This window comes from Trichoplusia ni, chromosome 8, assembly GCF_003590095.1.
Source record: "Trichoplusia ni isolate ovarian cell line Hi5 chromosome 8, tn1, whole genome shotgun sequence".
NCBI classification, from domain to species: Eukaryota; Metazoa; Arthropoda; class Insecta; order Lepidoptera; family Noctuidae; genus Trichoplusia; species Trichoplusia ni.
In genome coordinates this window covers 15,848,493-15,868,380 of record NC_039485.1, presented here as the reverse complement: position 1 = coordinate 15,868,380, position 19,888 = coordinate 15,848,493, and the positions used below count along the sequence as shown (strand labels likewise).

General features: G+C 34.1%; 2 protein-coding genes and 1 long non-coding RNA gene across 7 annotated transcripts in view; 2 read left to right on the top strand and 1 right to left on the bottom strand.

Annotated features, from left to right (window-relative positions):
- The first annotated feature begins 33 nt into the window (after positions 1-33).
- On the top strand, positions 34-1,039 carry LOC113496902. The gene is made up of 2 exons (XR_003400853.1): positions 34-109; positions 841-1,039. It is a non-coding gene; the product is annotated as an uncharacterized LOC113496902 (long non-coding RNA).
- A 10,447-nt stretch (positions 1,040-11,486) lies between these two features.
- LOC113496830 (U4/U6.U5 small nuclear ribonucleoprotein 27 kDa protein) lies at positions 11,487-13,166 on the bottom strand. Its single transcript, XM_026876192.1, has 2 exons — positions 13,085-13,166; positions 11,487-12,994 (listed from the first exon to the last, which is right to left on the bottom strand). The coding sequence occupies exon 2, from the start codon at positions 12,986-12,988 to the stop codon at positions 12,533-12,535; it is 456 nt and encodes a 151-aa protein (XP_026731993.1). The 5' UTR covers positions 12,989-12,994; positions 13,085-13,166; the 3' UTR covers positions 11,487-12,532.
- A 1,114-nt stretch (positions 13,167-14,280) lies between these two features.
- The window catches only part of LOC113496708 (protein hu-li tai shao), an 87,875-nt gene continuing 82,267 nt past the window's right edge, over positions 14,281-19,888 (top strand). For 2 of the 5 annotated variants that reach the window (XM_026876015.1, XM_026876014.1), the window contains exon 1: positions 14,284-14,590. The gene's annotated coding sequence lies outside the window, so the exon portion shown is untranslated. Of the gene's footprint in view, positions 14,591-19,888 lie in introns of all 5 variants that reach the window. The other 3 variants (XM_026876012.1, XM_026876013.1, XM_026876016.1) reach the window with 3 other exon arrangements.

Sequence of the window (19,888 nt, the reverse complement as noted above, 5' to 3'; positions counted from 1 at the left end):
GGAGTGGGGGGAGCGGTGGGAGTGGGAGTGGGAGGTGTGGGTGTGGGGGGCGCGGGCCCCACCACGCTGCTGGTGCCCGCGCGACCGCCGGGACGGTTCGTACACCCGGGTGAGTGGCGGGGCACGAGGGGGCAGGAGGGGGCGAACATGTATAGCTACAAGTCGTGGACAACTGTTTGACAAACTTGGACATTTGTTAAAAAATATAATCTTGTAATTATTTTATGATGCTTATAAGGAATGTGACTTAAATAGCCATCCGAGTAATTAAGGTTACAATACCAAAGGAACTAAGCGCGATGTGTCTCGACTTCGATCCCCGCGTATCACTAGTAATAGGCATGATAACATTTTTTTGCAGTGTCCGTCTTGTAGTTTGTTGTATAATAATGGATACGTATTTTTTAATTTGTCCCGCAAACATAAATTGACCAAATTACAGTGAATGAAACTTACGCGTGACGTCATGAAGATTTTAAATCTGTAAAGTGACTATTGAAATCGAATCTAAATTGGTGCAAATTCGATCCCAAAACAATCCGCAATGGGCTAGCATTGTGATCAATGCTGCATACCATACCTATATGTACAGAGGCGTGTACCCAACAGTGGGATGAATATAGGCTGATATTATTCATTATTTTTCCAATAAAATAAAATAAAACCTAAATTATTAAATGATACAACGGTTTACTCACGCGTATTTATCGGGATCGCCCGACTAGTTTCGGACCCAACCGGCGTCCTTAATCATGATAAATACGCGTGAGTAAACCGTTGCATCATTTAATAATGAATCTTTCTCACGATAGTTACTATGAAAATGATATATATTAACAGAAGCAGCCCACCTGGCACTGACAGCAGCTGACCTTGAACGTGAGCGCGGACGCCCTCTCTCCAAATACGAGAGGAACATGATGATCTTCAACTGGCTCCACACCCTGGACGAGGCCGCGCCCTTCTAGAACACTCTAGAACGACAAGGAATGTTCTAGAAGCACCCAGAAGATGTCGAGGTCTAAAGGTATGTCTTGTATAGAGGAAAAGGTTTTGAAATAAGATGCTGAAATTGGATTTGTTTTTTCTAGAACCTTCTTGAATGTTCTAGAATTGTCTAGGAGTTGAGATTTTAAGGTATTCATGTAAGTTTTAAATGGTGATCTATTTATCGTAGTACATCGTTGACCCACTGTGCAATGGGTCATTTTGATTTGACCCAAAGTATTCTTGTGTTAGATAATCCCCTGGGTTTAGATTAAGCAAGATTAATAACTCTAGTTTTAGATCGACTAGATTAAACAAAAGTGCTTGACATAATTTGATATTTTTTTTTACAAACATCTGTTTGTATTCACATCTGTGAATCATTGAAGTTCATGTACTAAAAATAAACGAATGGAGTGGGTCAATTGACCCATGTATCAATATGGCTCAGCGATGTACTTAACAGTCAATGCTTTTCGTTTTGTGATTGAATCATGTATAAGTGTGTAAGTCACGTGACGTTTTGTCACTAATTTATGTCACTTGTATACTGGTATAATTATGAAAAGACGAGTTGACGTATCATGTAAGTAACTTCGTGTACAGATGTTAGTGGGTCAAATGACCCATGAGTTTGAGTGGCAGTGAGTCAATGAAATAGTGCTATGTGTATAAATATTCTAGGATAATTCTTGTAATCATGTATTTTTTAAGTCAAATGCTTTGTATAATGTATGGGTCATATGACCCATTAGTGTAATTAAATCATTTGTTCAGTAAGTAGGATATATTATCAGTTTTACATGTATTTTTTTGAAAACGCTCTCGTAATTAATTTTCATGAAATTGAGGCTACAAGAAGACAACGAGCGTGTTTTCGTTAAACCTTATATGTATTGAAAGTTTGGGTCATTTGACCCACATGAAATTGGGTTAAAGTTAGCGATGGCTACTTTTATATATTTGCAAAAAAAAAACGTGTACAGAAAATAAAGTATAGGAGTAATTTGACCCCAATGACCCAGTGTGTTAGCAACTGGGTCATTTATGTATCATAACAATATGAATTATGTATTAATATTTATTTGTGAATATTGCTCATTAAACTACAAATTGGCTACAACCATTATCGTATTATAATACGTTGGACTGACGGTCTACCGTTCTTTTGAAGTAAAGTGGTTTTAGTTCGGTGTTTTATAAACAAGTGCTCATAAAATAGTCAAAATATTAAAAACGAGGCTCATTGTTAATCCAGAAATATGATATTATGATTTTTTCTATAGACTATCAAAGCTTTTAATTTTGGCTTTCAAACCTTATATTGTTTGAAATTTAAACTCTGAGCCAATCTACTATCCAGCCAGATTATTATAAAGTAATTCGACCAGTTTAAGAGTTTGAGTCAAACTTATAGATGACTTGAGCCGTACAGTTTGATACTTGCAAGTCGCTTATACATTCCGATGATCTGCCGCAACATTTTAAAGTAATTCCCACGCCTCAATCATATTATTTTAACAAGTATTGCAGGTTCCATGACCCATAATTACAAATTAATAGATTTAAAAAATCTAAAAACCCACGTTTTTTATCACCCACTCTATTCAAATTTTATCAAAATCTGTACAGCCGTTTTTATAGTTGTAAATTGCATTGTCATCGGGTTTGAAGCTACCTTAAAAAAATCAGCCTGCTAGCTTATCGGGAAGTTTAAAATTGAGTTGCAAATATCCAACCGGAACGACAAACAAACAAGAAAAGTGAGTGTATAAAAACGTGGGAATAAAATTATATGTATTATAAAAATAAATAGTTTTATAAGTGCGCTGATATCGAATATACCAGGACTGTTAGCTGAAATAAAAACGCTATAAATCTGAAATAATATAATATATTAAATATAAATATATGTAAATAATATGTTACATATCCATTGATCGTACCATGACATATAAATATTAATATATTACGTTTCCTTTAAGATTTTAATTATTATTTTTGCTTTGAAACTAATTTTAGTATTAGCTTTTGTGAGCTAGATTCATAATTATCTATTCAAACGGTTTACTCACGCGTATTTATCGGGGTAGCCCGACTAGTTTCGGACCCAACCGGAGTCCTTAATCATGAGCAGACGCGGCGGGCGAGCGAGTCCGTTACATCATTTAATAATGAATCAGTCTCACGATAGTTATTATAAAAAATGTTTTTAACTATATTCATTAATTTATAAAAGCCATTTATCACTGTTATTTATTTCGAGTTTATTTTTAAACGAATACACTATAGATCTCAGATGCAAAAGAGTCTTTTTATTATTTAGTTTTTAATGTCAAATGTATTATTTTTGATTGTTTTAAAAGATCTGTGAGTGTACAAGACTTATTGATGTTTGTAATGAATTTATGATAACATAGCATTTTGGTTTGTTGTCGGTTAGAAATGATATTTCTCCAAGTATTATCAATGATTTCGCAAATGTATGAAAATAATGATTCTTTCTTTAATTTCCTTGGTTTCTTTTTATACAAAATGATTTTAATTCGATTAACGACTGATACATTTCAGTGATATGTTTGATATGGTGATCTTTATTGTTGCTTTACATTGGATTTTTGACGCGTTTCATATTTAAACTGAGTTTTTAAACAAAAAGACACACATGGTATTTTATATTTTAAATTTCATTTAATAAACAAAGTGTAAATTAATTTACCATTTCTGTACTTTTGAATGATTACCTTTATTTATATTTATTTATTTATTTTCTTGATTAAAGCAGTATTTGAATGTACTAAATAAATTCAAAAGGAATCTTATTTTTATCCGACAACATATATTATTTAATTATCATAGTATATCTATTCTGTAAAGCTGGAATTACTATTGATCTACAAGTGTAAAGTGCATAATATTACAGCAGCAGCCAAAATGTAAATAAGATATTTACAATTGCTTACGTGAATAGACAGACGGACAGGGGAACCTCAAAAGTTCAGTTTTTACCCTTAAGTACACAACAAAACATAAATTACACTTTAGCTAATAATTTATCGTTATAAGATACTAGCTTTTCGCCCGCGGCTTCGCCCGCGTCGATGTCGGTTATATCGCGTTTCCAAGAGAACTCTTCAAAAGTCCGGGATAAAAACTATCCTATGTTCTTTCTAAAGTTCAAGTCTATCTCTGTATCAAATTTCATTAAAATCATTGAAAGCGTAACAGACAGACAGAGTTACTTACGCATTTACAATATTAAGTAGGGATTTAGTAATTCTAGTTTTACTCAAACTAGAGGTATTTAGTTATAAAAGTGATTAAATCACCGTGTCCCCGTAAACATAGACCTTTAAGGATAGTTAGTTGTAAGTCGATTCATGCACAAACCGACACAACACAAATGTTGTATGGTATCTTTATTTATATGCATCCATCTGTCTGTGGTTTCATAGCTCGGAAATAGATGCACCTATTTTGATGTGACCGAGTAAATTGATAAGTCAAATTATTTAGCTAAGTTGTAGCTTATGATAGATAACATAAAGAACTGGATCAATAGAGTGTTTGCCCAACACTGGGCAAATGTATTACTATAACACTCAAAAATGTTACTATGGTACTGCTACGGTTTCTATATTTTTGTTATAGAATATTGTAGCCTAATATCATTTACTGCTTTTCTGAATATTAAGTTTTCATATCAATACAGTTTTCCTTTCGGTTTCAGATATTTTTCTAAAGTGAAAAAGAGTTTATCTGACTGCTTACAGATGGATGTTCATTAATATTTGATAATATATATATATTTGTATTGCTTCGGTATTCCAAACTGCGAGTTAAATTGTGTTTTTTACCATAATTGTAAGATACATTTGTTGTAAAATAAAAATGTGTAATATTAACGTAAAGTTTGACTGGTGATTGTATGATTGCGAATGGTGGTGATTATTATAAAATTTGTGCATGAATTTAAATTTACTCTTGATTTTGCAGACCCGAATTAGTGGTTATCAAAGAAATGAACAATATTCTTAAAGGGAAACATTGTAAATTTAAATAAAATAGGGCTTACTATTCAAAATGTAATTTACTTTTTTTTTCAAGCATGGACCAGTATTTAAAATTAACTAGGTACTGACCTTTTTCAGTTTAAAATAAACATTATTTTTTATTCACATAATAATCACCACTTTTCGCAATATGGTGATAAGTGTATTTATTTGTATTAGCTGAGTAACAGTTATAAACACAAGAGATATTACTTCAAGTGCTAACGATGATTGAAAATCTCAAATGTATGGGAGAGAACAACAGTTATAGGTGAGGACACCTTTTTTCTGATAGTAAATCATTAAGTTACTCCTACAATCCAATTTATTTACATTCCATAATGCTGAACTTAGTAAATGAGGTTAAGGTCCAATTATGGAGCCTGTCGGGCACAGGCATCATTTATGAGAGACACTGAGCGAAAGGAAGTGTCAAACTCCTACTGACTAAAACCCACCCATGTTCCTTCCTTTGCTGTTCAGACAATCCCGCTGCCCCGGTTAAGTCATAAAGAAACCTGGGCCCATAGTCATAAAGAAAAATGGCCGATGAATGAATGAAATTTGGCTTAAAATGACAATTTTCGTTATACCTTAAGCACTATTATAATTGGAAATAATAAAACGCTAAACTCAAGACCAATACAATTAAGTTCCAATTATTGTATTGGCAAAATGCTTAAGAGGAATAATTTCACATTTAATTGCAATTGCCATTCATTCATCGGCCATTGTAAAATAGCAGAATCGGGGCCCTGAATTACAAATATTAGAATCTAAAATCCATTGAGCTATCGTGGTGATCAATGCTCAAACCTTCCACATACAATAAGATGCCTGTGCCCAACAGTGGGACGGTTATAAGCAGTTATTATTATTTTATGCCCATTTCTCTTCCATACATTTGTGATTATCATCTGTAATACTTGGTGATGTAGTACTTGTGAAGTCATTCCAGTGAGTGATGTGTTACATGTTCATGTCAAGTTGGTTGGTTTAATAAATTATGTATAAATAACACTTTGTTTTATTACGATTGGACGGATAACCGAGTGGTAAGGTCGCGAAAGACAAGTATTTGTGTGAGCCACGAAAGCTTGCCCTGAGTCTATGTCTTGGTGTATGTGATTTGATTGTATGTGAAACCCCCACTACACAAGGATTAAGTTTCGTGTAGAGAAAATTGAATTTGAAAACGAATTACTAAAAGAAATTGGACTTTCTTGGCTATTTCTTCTCCCTAGAATTTTCAGTTGAGCCCACACAACTACATTCATAGTGACGTTTTGAGAATACAAGAAACTTTGAGAGTAGTCACAGAAAACCACGCGAGACGTAGCTGAGCTGTCATCAGTACTCCCCAGGGCTCGATTCTGCTATTTACAATGCCCGATGAATTTTAAATTATTAATATTCTCTAGTGGAGTAGAGACCACCAAGCGCAGTGTGGGACGGCCACCTGCCAGATGGACCGACGACCTGGTGAAAACCGCTGGGTCCCGTTGGATGCAGGTGGCAATGAACCGGTCGCGCTGGAGAAATTATGGAGAGGCCTATGTCCAGCAGTGGACAGCTATAGGCTGAGATGATGATCAGTATTCTTTAAAGCTTTTTGCCAACACAATCATTTGAAATTCAATGTAATGACCGTGAGGGTTCTGCCCCGTACTGAATTTCCAATTTATTTGTTGGAAAATGCTTTTAGAATAGTACGAATACTGCCAATTTAATCTTATGTCCATTCATTCATCGGCCTTTATAAATAGCACAATTGGGGCCCAGGCCTTTGCTGGTCCGAAGAAACGTGTTCTAGTTGTCAGACACAGTGTGCAGACTACGTCTCCGAACAGTCCTCAATAACAGCGAAACAGGTATTTATTCCGTTAAATTACTTACGTTGTTAACAATGAGTGAATTCCCAGTCATCATCATCATCATCATCAGCCTATCGCAGTCCACTGCTGGACCTATGTCCAGCAGTGGACTGCGATGGACCGTGCCTGAGGCCTATGCCTCAGGCACGGTGGAGTGATGACTTGCGCAAGACGGCTGGCAGGAGCTGGATGCGAGAAGCCGAAAATCGATCTCAGTGGCGTGCACTTGGAGAATTCCCAGTAGTTAAACCAAACTCAACACCAATGGTCTAGGGGTTAGTCCTGGCTGCTATACCGGAGGTCGTGTGTTCGTTTCGAACCCAGGATAAACGTTTGGGTGATGAGCACGATCATTTGTAGTGTCTGGGTGTAATTTATCTATATGATATATATATTTTGCAATCAATAAGTATGCTTATCAGTTGTCTAGTACTCATAATACAAGCTTAGCTTAGTTTGAGACTAGATGGCGCTGTGTGAAAGTTGTGGAATACTGAAAATTTATAAATCAGATTGTTTGAACTGATTTCTTTTATCAGGTATCAGTTTAGGGGAAATTCTAACTCTAAATTTATGCCAAAGTTAATACACGAATAAAACAAAATCATAATTCCAAAATGATTTATTCATTTTGCATCCTTGGTTAACATAAATTAAATCAATTTTATTCACAAAATGTACAAAATTCGAAATACTATGTCTATTATAACCAAATTATAATATTTTATAGATCTAATTTACAGAAAAACTTAAGTAATGACGTCAAATATTAATTTTAATTTCTCTTCAAATGGTAAAATTTTACAATACTAATTTGTGTTTAATTTGAAAGACTTTCCTAGCAGTGGGACAGTTAATCTGAATTTAACTACAAATGTTAAAGCAAGTTATACAAATCAATATTATTTATCAATCTTGACGAATATCTCGTTTACAATTTAATGAATTTAATATTGACGCCATAATAACTAAAACACCAAGGATATAGTTTCAGATACATTTATAACTACAACTAAAATTTTAATGCACCGAAAAATATCATTATTTTACTTGTCAGCATATTTATATACTTTTGATTTAACTCCAAAACTGTTTCTGTTAGAGAGTTTTAACTACTTATTGATATGATGACGAGTATCTATTTTTGTTTAGTATCTTTATAACATCAAAATCATTAGCTATTTCATAATATTAAGTAAAATTACAGTCAATTCGGACTATTAGCTCTTCATCTAACATTTTAAATATCAAGACGTGTTTTCAATCGATTTTTACTAAAACGAGTATTTATCATACTTTTAAAAGTGTTTAATAATAGGTCGACAATATTTCTTGAAATACCAAAGAATTTTTCTGTTAGTCCAATTTTACTCTACTGACAAGTATCATAATGTTAGTGATAATTTTGATTATCATATGTTTTTCTTATTTTTATTTTTAAATAAATAATTCGTGGTATATACATTGGGAATGAATCCATTCGTGTAACTGAATATCTTCAGTTTGAGATGTTCTATTGAAAAATAAGGATTTTGCAAGTGTATTCATACAAAACTTAATTTTATCAAACTTCAAACAACTCGAAAACATTGAAATTATTATCATCATAATTTCTTAAGAAACACAAAAGATTTTTTTTTATAATTTTCTCTTTTTATCTTGAAAACGATTTGTAAGCAATTTAATCTCAAATAGAGAATGACGGAAAAGCAAAAATTTTACAAAAATCGTTGAAAAATTTGACTGTTGTATAATCAAATTTACAAATGATGTTAATTGTGAAATCGAATTTCAAAAAACGCCATTACAATCAAATCTGGCGTTGGTACCATGACAGTATTTTATAGGTACTTGTTTGAAACAAATTTTCTTTGTATACTGGTTGAAACAAATGCTTTTTGACTGAAAAAAGTCGTTTAAAAAAAAGCATTTGCTTAATATTATTGTAATTTTGAATATTGTGCGAAAGTGCTGTGGTATTATTTTGTTTGATTCATTCAAAAGGGGCAGATGTATTGACAAACGGTGTGAAGTACGTACGAGGTAGACGCTACGCCCGCCGCACCCGCACGGCGCGCGGTCAATATACATACAAAACATCTTTAACCATTGTATAAATGTATATCGGAGACTACTGTGACAGAATGCTGTGTTATTTACATAATAAACTAGTAAACAACCAACTTCTGCTCATTAAGATTAATAATCATAATAAGAAAAGTCAGTTTAATTTTGATACCAAGGAAATTGTTTAAGTATAGTTGCAGCACTGACCAAAAACAGTCAGGTGTTGCCGCTACACTGATAAATTTTGACAGATCACCTATGCATCCAGTTTAGACACACCAGGATGTAATAAAACTAGTCATATTATTAGAAAACACAACATTCTGGCATCGCAGGCTTAAACTATTGTAAGTTATGGAGGAGAGGAGTCAATATAGGAACGGGGGAGGGGAGGGAGTCTGTGTATATGTGTAAAAATATATCTTCTACTTAGCTAGATGCGCCGTGCGGTAACTTAAACTAGTGCGGAGAGCCTCAGTCTTATAAATCGGTCTATCGTTAGAAGAGTTGCTCCGAAATGGTTCAGCAATTTAGGAGCTATAGTGAACAATATAAAGTGGGGTCTAAAAGTTTGAGTGTATAAAATTGAGCGGAGAATTTTGTTTGTTTATAATGTTCACTATAGGAATTTTGGGTTTTGTTATCTAACCACAAGTAAATTTTTGATGTGCTAAGCAGCATTGCTTGGTCTAAAGCAGTTTTGTGGTTAAATAAGTCTGTTTTGGTGATATTTCAACTGTGTCTATCACACAACAGACTAACCCTAGTTTCTGAATACATGTTAATTTTATACTCTTGTCTTGTAATGTGATCGGTTACATGCTGTCTAATCTTATGATCATAACTTTGATTGCTTTGTCAAAAGACATACAACCTAAGTGCTTCACATAAGGTTTAGACAGGTGATTTGTGGAATTTTGGAATGATCAGTCTTATATTAATTGATAAAACCAACCACATCACTTGACATGACACCTGATAGTTTGAATCTCGTTCAGAAACCAGAGTTAACTATCAAAATAGATTCCAAAACGCTCTGTAATGGGTGTAAGGCCATTTCCACCAACGCCATAGCGATAGACCTCAAAAAATATGGTCGTCGTGACCTCGTAAATACTTCATCCCGTTTCTTGGTTGCGCAAAGCGCTGACTGGACCCGCGCGGGCCGGGGCTGCGCGCGGGGACTGTGTAACGGACTTATATCTAAACTTAACTAACATCTTAGAACAAAACTATGGAATAGTCGAGCATCTATCAAAGATGGTCTCTTGAGAGTGGTGAGGCAGTAAATGGCCTGGAAACCAAGTCCAAGAGACGCTGAGAGCTGGTTGACAGATAGCTTATGATATGAGTTTTAGATGCCTAATTTCTTGACAATTTTGATCAGCAAATATTACGAAATTTTGATTATGAACCAAGGCAGTCAGTAAGTTGACTATTGAAATGGAAATGGAATTTTGTTGGAAACATTACTGAAATCCTGAGTGTTATGATTGATTACTGCTCCATAGTTTTGTTCTAAGATTACGGAAATCTTAAGAGACATGGCTGTAATATGGTTTTTGCAGTAAAATTGTGATTAAAAACTAAAAAATGTTTATAATTAATTAATAAAATAAAATAGCTTTCTAAATAGATTTTCATAAGCTCAAGATTGATATTTTGCACTATTAATTTATTGATCATTTTGGCACATATGAATCTAAACTCAAAGTCAGTTGATCATGCACCAAATACAAAATAGTTGCAAGTCTCCTCTAACCAATTCAATAGTCAATTAGGGACCAAAACAATTAGCTATCAGAGATTTGTGGTGCCTACTTCTATAAGTTCTTCCTAAAGATAATATTCAGTTGACTTTGTCTTGTCCAGTTAGACTATATTATGACCAACTTTAGACTAATCGAGTCTTGTATATTATTATAAATAAACAATAATTATTATCACAGCCAGATCCCTTAAAAGATTGAAACAATGTTAACACTTATACTATTAAAAGGTGAGTTAGTTAGATTTTATATGAACATGTTTATTTTAGTCTTGTAAATAAAAATTGTAAAGTTTGAAAAGTGTATATAAATAGTTACTGTTTGTGGATTTGTTCGTTGTGATTGTATAATGATGTGTAAGTCGGATGTTTGGTATAAAGAATTAATAAAACTATTTTTCAAACCATTAAGTGTGATAGTTATGTGCCTAATGTAAAAATTAAGTATGTTTTCTAATCTTGAGAATATTAATTTAGTTACTGGCTTTTATAAAATAGGGCAACTGCTTGCAGCTACAATGTATTGCAATTTAAGCAAATCTATACTAATATATAAACCTGAAGAGTTTGTTTGTTTGTTTGAACGCGCTAATCTCAGGAACTACTGGTCCAAATTGAAAAATTCTTTTTGTGTTGAGTAGACAATTAATCGAGGAAGGCTTTAGGCTATACACCATCACGCTGCGACTAATAGGAGCGAAGATACAATGGAAAATGTGAAAAAAAAACAGGAGGGGTATAAATCATAACTAACATCTTCTTCTACCCACGGGAACGAAGTCCCGGGCAACAGCTAGTTTATTATAATAGTGATTTGCAATGTTCGTAAGTTGTCTAAATATGAGTATGAAAGGTTAACATTTTCAATTAAAAATACTTATCAGACTTTTAAACACAAGTTTGAAAAGTATTTTGAATTATGAATGCTTTTTTATGGTTTTGGGATCCTGCTGTATTGTACAACAATTACTGCCAGCATCGCATAATGACCCACACATGGGAATTCTGCGGTTTTAAAAACTTTAAAAATCTACAAACCTATACCTGAATAAATTAATTCTTGTATTAACTGTAACATCTTGTGAGATTCATCCATGGGAACGATTTTGAGATAAAACTGACCCCGTGACGAAAAATATGTTTTAGTATTATTAAAATGAAAAGGTCAGTAAAACTGGTTTTAAATTCAATGCCAGGACACCATGGGAGAGAGTTTATAACAAAGAGACAGCTGTAGGATAACCTCTTTGTTCATTTTTGACCCCCTCTGGTACAGGAAGGCGTATTTTGTTATTTCCTTTGAGAATAACGACGAAATTTTTACAATAAACTTGAAATTCATGGGAATATACTTTTTGGGGATCAAAATTGTGTTCTAAAGGAAGTCTAGACTCGTTTTTTATAGTTTGATGTGGTTCTTTTGATGAGAAATTTTATGTACTTATGGAAGATGATTTATCAATGTTATGCAGGTATTAAAATGAAATTATGTATGTAGTTATGTTGAGAATTGACTCCAGACTGCTTATCGTTAGCATCCAGCCGAGTAGGCTTTATAGTCAGATGAGACATAATATCTTATCTGTTTTCTAGCTCACCAAAAGGGCTCGCTTTAGAATGCTTAGACCCTGATAGGGCAAATATAGTGTAAAGCAGTCAATAACAAGGTAAATAATCTGTTCATATAAAACCTAACTATCAAAAATATCACATATCAGACTTACAACTAAACAGACCAACATGGTGTAACCAATGGAGGAAGATCGCTGTGCGTTGACTGAGGATCATGCTACGAAGTCTAAAGGCCTGTTGAACCCGCCCTTCCTGTTCATGTACTGTCTGTACTTGCGCTTTAGCACCACATGGACATCCCCCTCAATATTATCATCCACCTTTTTGCCTTTCGTCGTGTCAAAACCACAAAAACCCATTACCTTCAACATCTCCTGTTCCTCAGGAGTTTTGCCTTCAAGGTCGGCGGGAGTGACGATCGGACGCTCGCCGAAGGTCTTCTTCGGCTTCACGAAGGATGTGGAGGGTCCTGGTGAGGGCGACCTGGAGCGGCGGCGGCGCGGCGAGGGGCTCCGGCGGCGGTCGGGCGAGCGCCGCCGCCGGTCTAGGGACCGCGAGCGGGACCGGGTGCGAGGCCTCCGCCTCTCGCGGTCCCTATCCCGGTCCCTGTCTCTGTCTCGGTCTCTTCGCCTTTCGTCGCGCCGCCGCGGGCTGGGCGAACGACCCATTTTAACCTATAAACACAACGATATAATATTAACACACGTTATTACTAACTAATAATGCATTTTTTTTAGAATTGAGTATGAGAATTAGATAGTTACCTCAGCTTTAAGTCAACAGCTTTAAAATTTTTGAAAAACAAAAAGTAACAACAACGCACAACCTAATCCAACGCCATTTTGTAACTGAATGAATGATAAAATGATTGAACGCTTGGAGCATTTCGTTACCCCTTTTTTAAACGGTGATTTGCGTTTCGTTTCGTTCAGAGGTGCGTCGTAAAGTGAAATAATTTCTCAGCATAAGAGATCATTGTGTACGACATTAATTATGCTTATAATTTTTATTAGTACAAAAAATATTTTGATTTAAACGCAAGTTATTTTAATTTCTTATTCATGTAATGGAAAATCGATAACATTGTAAAAGAAATGAAGACAACGAAGAAACTAAACGAGAATTACGTTTCTTTTCACATTTTAGTGTCATGGTTTCAATGTTATGGTAAAATTATGACGTCGTAAACAATTTTTAACATTTTGTATACTTATTTATTTCATCGCAACGTATCTTAAACCTTTCAAAGCTGATTAACCATCTTTATTTAAAAAAATACGATTGATTTTATTGAAGCTTCTGCGTGTATCGGAAATGTAGTCACCAGTGTCGTCAAGTTTTAAATTTACCCTAAAAACTAGGTAATATAATGTAAAGCTGTAGAGAAACTTAGTTTGTTGCCTAATAGGCAGACTGCGTCAGGTGGAGATAATTATATCCATTTACTCACAAAATGTTATCAGTGTAAAAACCTATATTTTTACCGTAATCAAATATAGTTGCCTGATTTGCTTCTATAATTATAATTATCAGCTATTTTGTTTTTGTAAAGATAAAGACCGGTTTCTTATTGACAAAAAATAATACGCATATGAACATTTTTTTATCGTAAAAAAAATTTACGCACATTCTTAGAATAAACAAGTAATAGTATGGACGGAAGTAAGGAATTTCGAATTGCTTAGATTTATAAATTAATTAATTTTAAAGACCTCACAAGTATTTCCTTGATTCCTGTTTTAATATTGAATTTTTAACAAAAATCTTCCTAAAATGAAGCTGCAGTAAGTAAGTTGTCGGGTGTGAATAATTGGCAACTGACTTTATTAATTCAATGGACTGTAAACTTCGAAGTTGAGAAAATTTTGACTCTGAAATTAGCGTCCGGTGGTTTTAATTGAAACAAATGGCAGGGTTAATTTAGTTTTTACGTTGGGCACCCAGGCGACGACAGCGCCATCTGAAGCGTGGCTTCGGATGTCAGTCGACAGCAGCGACGCCTCGGCGAAAAAACGAAACTCGCGCCGACATCGATCTACTCCGGTGGCGTGTTACAGAAATTCTTTTTTTACGAACGAATTATTTAAATAAGCGCTCTACGCGTAATGTCGGTGGTGCTGGTGCTTTGAAAATTAACAGAAACGTTTTGTGCATGTTATTTTATATAATGTTACCCCGTTTATGTGCTTAGTGTAAGTTACAATCGCTCTTCAAAAAGTGTGTGAAGTGACACAAAAATCAAGTTTATAACGCGTCTTGGAGTTCTGCCGGTGAGTATTGCGTGTGTTCAGCTTTCTTTTGTACATATTTGTTTACATTAAGAATAGGAACGCGGTAGTTATGTGTCGGAATGCATTTTTTTCGTCAGCCGCGCTATAGGGTGTGTCTGCTAGGTATATGAATTGGGTCGGCCTTTTTTTAGTTCCAGCTATCTTTTTGTGTCTCATTATCTACTATTTTGGCCGATTGCCGTGTGCTGTGATAATTTGAATCACTATCTACGTATACTAGTGCTTTCCAACAGGTATTTTCGGCAACATGACGATGCATCGGAAATCGTTTTTTGTTGGAAAGATCACAAAAATATTATGTTTTATGTCGTGATTGTGGTTTTAAAGTATGTTTTGTGCATACATTTTGGGCGTGACGCTAATCAATTACATATTATCTCTTCAATAATGTGAGCTGATGTCACCGCTTAGGATCGGTACTCTATAACCCGGCCAAACGAAACGCACTGCGCTTCTATAGCTTCCCAACTTGTGTTCCGGATATTCTAATCGGTCGGGTTATACGCGTAGTGTAATGGTCTGAATTGGCGCCCGATTGGTCGGAGAACTGATTTTCAATGTGATTTAAATTGGTTATATCTTTGTGAATCTTTTTTTAAAGCTTTGATTCATTCACTCTATTGTTTAACAGACAAATACTAGCCGAGTCTAATTATTAGACTGTTCTGATTGAAGTTGGCTGTTCAATGAAATACCTGTGCTACTATGCACTAATATAATTTCTAAGGTTAGTTCTAGGCAGTACCTACTTATGAATAAATAATTTCTCGTTTTATCTCTAAAGTATTGAGCAATCTTGCTTTAGTTACTAATGTTTCTCATTAATTTCTTTTTCACTCTGTGGTTTTTATGTACTCATCATAAACAAGTACATAATTAAATCATAACTACTCAGAAAATGGCTTTTTACAGCAAGATTTATCAAGATTGGATAAAGTCAAAGCTAGTAGACAATTTGTATGTAGTATTCTGATATCAATTGAATAATATAATCAGAAAAGTCCAGTGAAGAATACTATCCCTGCACAGAGACTGAACGCAGTAGACCTTCTAAAAGTGATCAGAAATGAACTGACAAGAGTGGAAGAAGGTCTTTTTGCAACTTTGAGACAAGAAGACCTGATGAGTGTGTCTAATAATCACTTTTTAATTGTGTAAGTGTGATGTATAATGCTCTATGATTTGAAATAACAAGTGATAAAAATGTCTGATAGAGGGATTGAGACCCCTGTCTAAAAGATAGTTAGTCTTATAGGTCATTTTATTATCAACTCAAGCAAGTTCATCATCATTCCCCTGCCCTTATCCCAATTATTATTTGGGGTCGGCATAACATGTCTTCTCCTTCCATACCTTTCGATCTGACGTCCCTAACTCTAGCAAGTTAGAGACTAAAATTAATGTAGAAATTATGATAATTTTATTCCATGCATTTTTAGGTCAATATAATACTTAATTACTATCAGAAGTCTCTAGCAACTGCATATAAATAAAACTCTTGAAGATAACACACATTTTAGTCAATAATCTGTTATCAGATAACAGCACAATACAGATAATATATTATAAGTTTGCCATTTAATTAGGTTAATTGTACATTTTGTATTCTGTGGATATATGTGGCCAATTCAAATCTAAGCATAAATTGCCCTAAATTAAATCTTGGTCAGATCTGTGTTTGTAAATCCTATTTTCCTTGCCATTATTGAAACAAGTTTTTTTGTGATTTTGTAAGATTCAATCAAAATTAAGGTTTTGAATCAATATTTAACAAAAAAACTGTTGGCACACCTTCCAATCATAATTGCCTATGACCATCTATCATAGGCAGTAATTTATGATTAGAAACTTGGACTTAGATTAAGCAAGATGATGATAAACTCATTATGAAGTGTGGATTATCTTCCAGAGAGGCAAGAAATTTAGAGACCATTGTAGAGTCATCGCCAAAGATAATAAGCACCATAATATGTTACAAGTAAGCTTTTCTAGATATCACAGTGTTTAATTATTACAACAAAGTTGTTTAAGTTACTAATCTTAACACCTAATGTCTTTAAAGACTTATTGTTTTGAATATGTGATTATTTTAACACTTTTCTTAACGCTGATCTGCCCTCTGCATTATTGGTAGACAATATTCCCTTATGCCAATACATTTCAACACTGCAATGACTATTTTAAATAACTAAACTATACTAAATTATAAGTAATACCTTATTTCCTCTTTTCAAATTGCTGTAAGTATTGCAGCTAAACATTTTTTCCTTGAGTGTGTGGTCATAAAAAATTGTAACTATTATAAATGTGACTTCATGTTGGTTCTGGTGATCTCATGAACCTTGGTGGACGGTTTAGATGCTATTTAACAATGTACTAAGTTGTTTTCTAGCTTTAAAGAACTATTTGATGCTTTTGAAAGACTCTTATGAATGATTGATAGGAAATTTTTAAGTTAATTATGTATAAACAATAAAAAATCCAATAATTCTGATTGCTTTCAATAAGAATGGTGTTTCTTTAGCTTTTCTCATTATTTCCAATGTCTCTTCGCCTGGGTATTTTGCTATTTTACCAGCATGCAGCTAACAGCATATATAAGTGACTTTATAGTTATTTATCATTTTTAGTTAAATTGACTCAATTAAATTAAGGGAAGACAACCAGTTGAAATAGGTAATTTTTCTTTCCTCATAGAACATCTGTGGTTTCTTAAATCATAGTCTTGACTCCTCACGTTTCTGAGGATTTTCCACAATTTTACTTATATATAAAATTAAATATTTAAATAATAAAGATATTCCCTCCCTGTTCAAAACATAATTTTAACACTACCTGTATCTTTTAAATTGTTAAAGCAAAAAATTCTCTATTGCCTAAATTGCTCTTACTAATAATACTGACAAATCAGGTTTTCTGGTTTCTGATAGCCATTTGTTAATTAAAGTGAGTTCTTTGACCTGTTGTAAATCAATATGTTGATATATAGTAATTATTTGTTAGTATGTTATGGAGTTATTACCACTAGCCAGTCCTGTGTCTATTATATTCTATTTTTGCATTTAATTAAATGTCAAATTGCTATGTTTTCAAGAGTGTACCTTGATCCATGATTTTAATTGATTTAAATGAATGAAACCATGATTAGCCTGTCAGTTTGTCATGCTTTCACAGCTTAAAATTGAAGCCTGCCTTGACCATGCCAAGTGGTTGACCATGCTAAACCCACAGGTTGGTGCTTGGCCTGGAGTCTGGGTGTATTTGTGCATGAGGCTGGAGTGTTTTTCTACTGAATATTTTTTGGGAAATTTAATATTATTGTCCAATTTTCTCACAATGATAATCACTGCTTACACCATCATTGATAATGGTATAGACAGAAGTAAATGTATTTTTATTGTAGTCTGTGGTACCTCACTGCTGGGCAAAGACCTCCCCAAACCCTCGCTCATCTATCTCGTTCCACATCAATTCAAAAACAATGATAAAAAGTTATGTTAATGTTACAAAATAATTTTATTGATAAATATAAACAAACAACAACATGTATACAAAACCGGGTTAAACAACAATACGTGTGTTTAATATAATGTTGTTATGTTTATAAATACTTTTACTATGTGTTATAAATGTTATAATTAACTTTAATCTGTCTTGTGTGTCATTGCAATTGATATTATTATTTATATTCTTAGTAATTTGTATTGTTTAATTGTTATGTTTATTATCTATACTAATATTTTAATGAGGTAAAGTGAATTATTGCAGGAGGTAATATAAAGATCTAGTGTACTGCTTTCTAGGTATTACTTCACCGATTTTTTGCGAGTGTCAAAGGCTATAATATAATAATCTAAAAAATAGCACTGCATGGGGTGGACACTGGTCATCTATGCATCATCATTATTCATCATCATCCACAGCCTTTGTCCTCCCACTGCTGGGCACAGGTCTCCCCTTTCTCATGCCAATTTCTATGCTTCTGTGCCAGCCTTATCATCTATACATCTTGCAAGATTTGATTACAGCCCAAGGGGCAATTAGAGATAAATGAATTGTAAAATCTAATAGTTAACCATTAAACATTATGACAAATGCACTAAAAATAACTTATTAATCAGCATTGGCATTGGCTAGACTAAACTGATAATTAATTAAAGCGACTAATTAATTAATACTTGGACTAAAGCGTTGAATCAATGACTGGACATAAAATGTGCTAAAACTTGGTCTAGTTTGTTGCTATTGCATAACCTACTTTAAAGAGATGATGTTATCAAATGTTATGTAATGCCTTTGCCATGTATCACAATTTGCATATATTGAGCTGTTTCCAATATAGGACAAGCATTTGTGTGATCCATGAACACAAGTTCTAATTCTGGGTGTGTTTGTGCATGTGACTTTAATGTTTTTCAAACTCTGCAATACAAGTTTCTGAAAGAGGGAATGGCTAAAAATATTTAGATTAATAAGAAAATAACCAAAGAGAAAAGCAAGCCTTTAGCCGGCCTTGAGATCTTACATAAGCTGTCAAAAATAATAGTTAAAATATTACAAATACTTCACAATATAATTCCTTAACGTAATAAACTTGATAGAGAGATTATAGATTAGGCTTTGCTCAGAATTAGTACAGTGTAGGCTTGTGGAATGAAAAACTGAACTTAGCATAACAAGCGTCATCATCGGCCTAGCCTTTTCCCAACTATATTGGGGTCGGCTTCCAGACCTAACGGGATTCAGCTGAGTGCCAGTGTTTTACATGGAGCGGCTGCTATCTGACCTCCTCAACCCAGTAACCTGGGCAACACAATACCTCTTGGTTAAACTGGTTGTCAGACTTTCAAGCTTCTGACTACCTGTAACGACTGTCAAAGATATAGGAATAACAGCCGGGACCCACAATTTAACGTGCCTTCCGAAACACGGAACAAGCGTAACTTGTCTAAACATCTTCACAATTAACTAACATTGATTAATGTCTAAAGAATCTTACTAGTTTTAATCCCAAACAATAGTATTATCAAACCAAACATTGATTGACCAATCAGCGCGCAGATAAGTTAGTTAAACAATACTATTATAGTAGAGTTGACTCGCAGTTAAACCGGTCGTGACAAACGATACGTCTTGTCAATTTGTCGCGTCTAGCGGGGCACGCGACGGGCGGCGTGTGCGCATGTTAAAGCGGTGGTTATGTTGCGAGCGGTAGCGGGAGCGGAGGCGGTTAGTAGATGATATATGAGATTATGTATTTTTGAATGACTTTAAAAG